The sequence below is a fragment of the Silene latifolia genome, chromosome 6 (assembly GCF_048544455.1).
Source record: "Silene latifolia isolate original U9 population chromosome 6, ASM4854445v1, whole genome shotgun sequence".
Classification (NCBI taxonomy): Eukaryota; Viridiplantae; Streptophyta; class Magnoliopsida; order Caryophyllales; family Caryophyllaceae; genus Silene; species Silene latifolia.
The window spans coordinates 14,000,317-14,006,366 of NC_133531.1; the positions used below are offsets into that span (position 1 = coordinate 14,000,317).

Sequence of the window (6,050 nt, forward strand, 5' to 3'; positions counted from 1 at the left end):
TTTACGTGGTTCACTAACGGTGTGTTAGCTATGTCCACATGGCAGAAGGGAGAGAGTTTTATTGATATGTGAGGAGTTTTCAGATTACAGATTCAGACGGTATGACTGCTAGGTAGAGGCTTAGAAGATTGTCATTACGACGGCCTAGAAAGGCGTGTTGAAATGGTTATAAAAACTGAGTTTGAAAATCGTCATTACGGCGGCCTAGAAAGGCGTGTTGAAAAGCAACGATCGGCGAAAGAGCGAGGTTTGAAATTGCCATTATAACGGCGCAAAATGGTATTTTTGAAAGTTTGAAAATGACACAGAAGGACTTACGATCACATAACACATAAGCATTCACAGTTTCATTATATGGTGTAGGAGTTTATAAAAGGTACTCCCTCCATTCAACTCCACTTTACATGTTTGCTCTATCACGTTTGTCAACGCGACTTTTACGCGGTAAATATCTTCAACTACGTATTTGCAAAAATTATAAAAGTTATATATTTTTAATGTATTCTTAAAGACGAATCAAATAAGATCCCACATGAATATATTTTAACTTATGTATTGAGAGAAAATTGAATTTGAATGTCCGCTTATGAATAGTGTGCAAAATAGAAACCTGTAAAGTGGAGTTGAATGGAGGGAGTAGGTTTCTTGAGGTTTAAGCTAATGGGTGTAAATGGAATATGAATAGGAAATATGTAGGCTGATTCAATCCACCACACGCCCCCTTCTCTCTCCCTTCCATCTCAATCTCCATCCTCTCTTATTTATTCTAACATTTGGGTCGGATTATATCGGGTTGGCGCGTGGATTCCACAAATGGCGGTGATCTCCAGACTTTCCACCTCCACATCCTACCCCTCCGCCGCCACCGCCGCATTGGAATCCGTCCTCCACCATACCACCACCTCCCCCTCCCTCATCACCTTCTCCCGCCGCCGCCGCTCATTCTCCCCTCGCGCCGACCTTAACTCTTCCGATTCCTCCTCCAGCCTCTCCGCTCTCCAACTCCTCAAGTCCTCCGCTGCTGACCGTATGTTTCTATTCCCCGCTCTGTCTCAATTATTTGTTTACCTTGATTAAAATGCCGCTCACAGAAATTACAAAATTATCCCGCTCTATCTTAATTATTTGTTTAACTTTGATTAAAATGTCGCCCACAATTTTTTTTTTTTTTAAATGCTAACCAGAATGTAAATTAATTATATTTGTTTTACCTTTGATTAAAATGTTATCCCGCTCTATTTCAACTATTTGTTTACATTTGATTAAAATACGGCTCACAATATCGAAAGTAATTAATTTGATTGTGTGGTGTTTTAGGATATACTAAGGAAAGGAGCAGCATTGTAGTGATAGGTTTAAGTATTCATACTTGTCCTGTTGATGTGCGTGAAAAGCTTGCTATTCCGGAAGCGGAATGGCCTCGCGCTATTGAGGAGCTTTGTAATTTGAATCATATTACCGGCTCCGTCTCTATTTGTTTACCTTTTGATTAAAATGCCGCTCACAGAAATTACAAAAGTTATCCCGGTCTATCCCAATTATTTGTTTACCTTTATTAAAATGTCCGGCCACAATTTTTTTTTTAAATGCTAACCAGGAAGTAAATTAATTATATTTGTTTACCTTTGATTAAAATGTTATCCCGCTTTATTTCAATTATTTGTTTACATTTGATTAAAATACGGCTCACAATATTATTAAAAATGCTAACCAGAAAGTAATTAATTTGATTGATTTGATTGTGTGTTGTTTTAGGATATACGAAGGAAAGGAGCAGCATTGTGGTAATAGGTTTAAGTATTCATACTTGTCCTGTTGATGTGCGTGAAAAGCTTGCCATTCCTGAAGCGGAATGGCCTCGCGCTATTAAGGAGCTTTGTAATTTGAATCATATTGAGGAGGCTGCTGTTCTTAGTACTTGTAACAGGATGGAGATTTATGTCGTTGCGCTTTCACGGCATCGTGGTGTTAAGGAAGTTACTGAGTGGATGTCCAAGGTATTTACTTGGCTCCTAGTCCTCTGTCTCAATCATTTGTTTACCTTTGATTAAAATACCCCTCACAGTTAAATATTGCATCCTTGATCAACAGTTTAATCGATATCATTTGCATATGATTCTGTAGTTGTGTTTGGGGTATCTTTTTTGGTGAAGCTGCCTAGTTTGGTATGTGTAGTTGCTGTTTGATAGCCGACAGTCGTTCCTAAAGCTTTGAAGTGGTGTGTTGTAAGTTAGCTAGCTGTTTTAATGTTTACGGAATTTGGTCTTCTGGTTTGCAGACTAGTGGGGTTCCTGTGTCTGAGATCGCCCAACATAGGTTTTTGCTTTATAATAGTGATGCTACCCAGCATCTCTTTGAAGTATCGGCAGGACTGGACTCGTTGGTTTTGGGAGAAGGTCAAATCCTTGCTCAGGTTAAACAGGTTGTCAGAGTCGGGCAGGGAATTGTTGGGTTTGGAAGCAACATTAGTCGTTTGTTTAAGCATGCAATCACAGTCGGGAAGAGGGTTAGAACGGAGACAAATATAGCTTCTGGTGCAGTTTCAGTGAGTTCGGCTGCTGTGGAATTGGCGCTGATGAAACTTCCTGAATATTGCCATGCAAGTGCCAGAATGTTGGTGATTGGAGCTGGCAAAATGGGTAAGCTTGTGATTAAACACTTGATAGCAAAAGGGTGCACTAAGATGGTTGTTGTGAACCGGAGTGAAGCGAGAGTTGATGCTATCCGTGAGGAAATGTCTGGTGCTGAAATCATCTACAAACCCCTCTCTGAAATGCTTGCCTGTGCTGCTGAGGCGGATGTCGTTTTCACCAGCACGGCATCAGAAAGCCCACTTTTCTTGAAAGAGCACGTATCCACTCTTCCTCCCGTAGGGGCACAAATAGGCGGTGTCAGGCTCTTTGTTGATATATCTGTTCCAAGAAATGTGGGTTCCTGTGTGTCAGAGCTTGAATATGCACGAGTGTACAATGTGGATGACCTCAAGGAAGTGGTGGCAGCTAACAAGGAGGACCGTTTACGGAAAGCAATGGGAGCTCAAACCATTATTGGTGAGGAAACCAAAAAGTGTCAGGCGTGGTGGGATTCCTTGGAGACGGTTCCCACCATTAAGAAGTTGAACGCATATGCTGAGAGGATAAGAGTGGCAGAGCTAGAAAAATGCCTGTCAAAGATGGGTGAAGATCTTACCGAGAAAGACAGAAATGCTTTGGATAGTCTTAGCAAAGGGATAGTGAAGAAGCTCCTTCACGGTCCAATGCAACACCTTAGATTTGATGAAAGTGGCAGCCGAACACTGAACGAGACCCTAGAGAACATGCATGCACTCAATCGAATGTTCAGCCTTGAAACTAGAGCTAAGGTGGAGCAAATTCAAAAGTAATCTCCTCGTCACAAACAATCTTCATCACGTCGGAATGAGACACCTTCCACATGTATCATCCGAGTTCGCTGTATAGGAAGTACCAAGGGCTTCAGAGGGGTCTTTGAATTCATTCATTGGTGTTGCGATTGCTCACTAACAATTATGTCGGGTATTTTTTATCGAGTCCTGTTTATTGTCATCCGGTTACTTCAGTATTGAAGGAAAAAAATCAATTCATTAATAAATTGTCAAACGGCACTTACAAAAGATAGGTATAATCGAAAACAACAAATCTAATAGAAGTCAAAAGACAAATTCCTCTCGTAAAACTAGGGATCTCAAAACATGATGATATGACAATTTCGTCGTCCTCAGACGCTTCTCTTCATGTAGCTTTTAGGGGATTCTCGTTTGATTCATTGATGGAGAAAATTTACCTTTTATCGACATCATAGATCGTCGGCGAATAACGCGTATCAATTGTAGAGTCGTATGACAAATTATCAACAAACCACTCTTATATATATTTCCAATAAAACAAAACCTTAGAATGTTATAAAGGACAGAAAAAACTCCGAAATTAGAGACGGACAAACAGATCTCACCAAAAGGGAAACTTTTATTAATGGATTCATAAGTTTTCATACTAATAATTGATAATAAAACTTTTATGGGGCTTACCATCGATTAATGGTCGATGAAAGCCCCGAATTTGATTGTTGAAGGCTAGGGTTTTTAGATAGAAAAAGAGGTGAGAGAAATTAGCGTGTAAAACTATATTTTTTTGTTATACATGACTCAAAAAACAATTTGGGTGTACAATTATAGTTTTTGCAAGTAATTACTGATATTTTTCACCAGCAATGTGACATTGTGACCCCTTCGTGTCGTAACATTCTGAGTAGTTTGAATGCCCCTCCTCTTTGCTGGTAAGTGGTAATGGGTACTTCGCATCGAACTTTTGGATAATTTGCTTAGAAACATATTCGTTGTTTAAAGTCTCTCTTTTATGAACTTCACAAACATTGTCGCCGGTATTACTTTATTACTTTTCGTCGGAAGATGCCTAATGATTATACATTTTTACATTCGGCTACATGTGAATAAGGCTAATATCGCGTCTGGATATGATTTCCCTTCAATGCTATCAAACAAGAATCGAATAATAGCCTTAAACTCTTTAGGGTCAACTAACATGAATTTTCTTTGAAGTCGTCACATAATGATCACGCGCCTACTGCTTTTTGCAAGAGTGGTCAACTAATAACAAACACTTTGCCACTAAATTAACTTCTCTCTCGTGATATTTGCTGTTTTAAAAGTATTTTTATTTATTTTTTTAAGGGGTTTAATCGCGCGCATCGAAACCCATATGAAGACAGAAGACGTCTTTGCTAGTTACGGGCAACAACTTTAGCTCTGTACAAATTTGATCCCGGTTTATCGTTGATTGAGGCAAAAACGCTAAATGAGTCGACCTATCTACACCTAATTTATAATGGGTGTTTGGTTGGCTTAATCGGAATGGAACGATATGGAATGAAATGGTCTGATCCATTCCATTGTTTGGTCGGAGTGATACGAAATAGAGTTAGATATCCAATGAATTTTAACTCTGCCCTAACCTTTGAGATATCTCATACCCGCCCTCCCTTGAATTGTAGGTGTTAAAAGAGAAGAAATGACAAAGATTGTTTAAAAAGGGGATAAGTTTCACATTGAAAAATAAGCTCTATAATACAATACACACTTGCATTCGCAATAAAATAAGGCTAGGGAAAGAGGCGTTAATGCACGACTTAACTGTACCTGTACGTATATCGGTCCTTCCGAATTTCTCAAAGTTTGGACCGGAAAGGACTAGAGACCGAATATTGTTACTTTTGGAACCCCAAGGCCAATCCGGGTCGGTCCAGATAACCGGTTAAGACTACATTTTAAACAACACTAACTGAAACTAACATGATTTATGGCTTTTAACAAGGTTATGAGTTATGACTTATGAGTCTGTTGTAGGCAATATTTTAGAGGGTTATGCTCTTTCATGAACGGGTTATACTAACTTGTAACCCTCACTACCCCTCTCCTGCCAGTCTGACGCCACCAGGAGCAACACCGACACCATTGCTGACAACTCATGCGCGAACCTCCGTTTTATGTTAGCAATGGACGCTGTGTGTAACCCCAACACTGTCGTTGGCTTCACCCCCTCTTACACCACACCACCACCATACACCTTATGTCAAGCGACGGACGCCAGACTTCCGCCTTACGCCGGTGACGCACTCTGTGCCTCACCCCAACGCCAACGACGCACACCATATTCCCTTGTCCACCCCCTCTAACACCACCATACATCTTAAAACAAACCCTAGTTGAAATAGCGTAAATTAATTCCGTAATTTGATATAATATAATTAATAAACTTAATAAGTTAAAATTATTACATCGACATGAGAATTAACATACATAATCGTGTAATTTGCTTTTTTTTTTCATTAAAATTTTGTGAGGAAGAGAATTAGGGAGAGTTACTTTTTTTTTTTTAGTTTAGTAAAGGGCAAGCTATCGAAAAAAATAATGAAAAAAAGTTTATAAAAAGTAAATTTCATTCATAAAAGAGCAACTACATTTAAAACGGGTGTAAAATACCTCATCCGAAGTTTCGAACCACCTTTGGGCTCTC

At 39.4% G+C, this 6,050-nt stretch overlaps 1 protein-coding gene across 1 annotated transcript; it reads left to right on the forward strand.

Annotated features, from left to right (window-relative positions):
- The first annotated feature begins 662 nt into the window (after nt 1-662).
- Nucleotides 663-3,629, forward strand: LOC141586424 (glutamyl-tRNA reductase 1, chloroplastic-like). Its single transcript, XM_074407633.1, has 3 exons — nt 663-1,027; nt 1,756-1,997; nt 2,279-3,629. The coding sequence occupies exons 1-3, from the start codon at nt 814-816 to the stop codon at nt 3,380-3,382; spliced, it is 1,560 nt and encodes a 519-aa protein (XP_074263734.1). The 5' UTR covers nt 663-813; the 3' UTR covers nt 3,383-3,629.
- The last annotated feature ends 2,421 nt before the right edge of the window (nt 3,630-6,050 follow it).